Source organism: Otolemur garnettii, unplaced genomic scaffold, assembly GCF_000181295.1.
Source record: "Otolemur garnettii isolate 467f Iridium unplaced genomic scaffold, OtoGar3 scaffold00082, whole genome shotgun sequence".
Classification (NCBI taxonomy): domain Eukaryota; kingdom Metazoa; phylum Chordata; class Mammalia; order Primates; family Galagidae; genus Otolemur; species Otolemur garnettii.
This window is the reverse complement of record NW_003852477.1, coordinates 8,838,446-8,839,821: the sequence shown is the minus strand read 5'-3', so window position 1 is coordinate 8,839,821 and position 1,376 is coordinate 8,838,446. Positions and strand designations below refer to the sequence as shown.

General features: G+C 38.4%; 1 protein-coding gene across 1 annotated transcript in view; it reads left to right on the top strand.

Moving 5' to 3' along the window:
- The first annotated feature begins 151 nt into the window (after nucleotides 1-151).
- The window catches only part of SMARCC1 (SWI/SNF related, matrix associated, actin dependent regulator of chromatin subfamily c member 1), a 165,759-nt gene continuing 164,534 nt past the window's right edge, over nucleotides 152-1,376 (top strand). Inside the window, exons 1-2 of the mRNA XM_023515929.1 lie at nucleotides 152-233; nucleotides 1,255-1,272. Coding sequence (XP_023371697.1) covers nucleotides 158-233; nucleotides 1,255-1,272 — 94 coding nt within the window. The 5' untranslated portion in view covers nucleotides 152-157. The remainder of the gene's footprint in view (nucleotides 234-1,254; nucleotides 1,273-1,376) is intronic.

Here is a 1,376-nt window from a genome sequence, read left to right as displayed (position 1 = left end):
CCGGGCTGGGGATTCGAACCTGCCACCTTAGGTGTATGTGGCTGGCGCCTTAGCCGATTGAGCCACAGGCACCAAGCCGAAACTTGAAATTTAGACATGAGTAACTTTGATGTAACTTTTATTTTTCTTATTTGTATCATTTTAGGCAAAATGTTTCATGGATTTCAAAGCTGGAGGCACCTTGTGTCACATTCTTGGAGCTGCTTACAAGTATAAAAATGAGCAGGGATGGTAAGTTTTTTCTATTTATTTCCATGATTTGATGTGATGTTTAAGTTATTTACTTTAAAATCCTTTTTTGTGTGTGATGTTAGAGAATTCTCTGAGCGCATTATGAGTTAAGAATAAAGTAGGTTGTGTTTTATCAAGAGCAATTTACTTTGTTCCTGTATCTAAGAAAAATATTTAAATACAGTATTTATTAGGCAGATTATTTCTTATGTATGATTACATATTATAATAGGTATATAATATCAAGTTAGAAGGTAGAGTCACCATTAAATATAAAAATATATAGTGAACTTGTGATTTGCATCATATACAAGGTCTGATAGTTAAGTTTGTAAACTCATCTTAGAAAAAGTTCTACATACCTCATTGCTGAATATCACCATGGTCATCTTCAAAATACTCCTTGTGGGAAGCTCCTAACTCCTTTTTTTTTTTAAAAAGAGACAGAGTCTCTGTTACCCTCAGTAGAGTGCTGTAGTGTCACAGCTCACAGCAATTTCCAGCTCTTGGGCTTAGGCAATTCTCTTGCCTCAGCGTCCCGAGTAGCTGGGACTACAGGCACCTACCACAAGGCCTGGCTAATTTTTGTTTCAGTTTGGCCCGGGCCTGGTTGGAACCCGCCACCCTCAGTATATGGATCCAGAGCCCTACTCACTGAGCCATAGGCGCCACCTGGGAAGCTCTTAACTCTTAACTAACAACAGCTTTTAACTAGTACACCTTTCAAAGTAGTTTTGAAATTCTTTCTGGAATGTCCATCACAGCTGTTATTGTATTACCATGGATGTCCTGAGTGTCATCAAAATGTCTTCCTTTTAATATTTCCCTTATCTTTGGATAACAAAAAAAATCACTGAGGGCCAAATCAGGTGAGTAGGGAAGGTGTTCTGATACAATCATTTGTTTACTGGCTAAAAACTCCCTCATAGACAGTGCTCTGTGAGTTGACACATCGTTGTGACACAAGAGCCATGAGTTGTTGGTCAGAAGATTAGATCACTTCATCTAACATTTTTCACACAGCCTTTTCAGCATTTCAAGGTAATAAACTTGGTGAATTCTGTCCAAATTACTCCTTTTGGACTCATTCATTAGCCTCTTTTTACAAATTCATGGCTCGGCGCCTATAGCTCAATCGGCTAAGG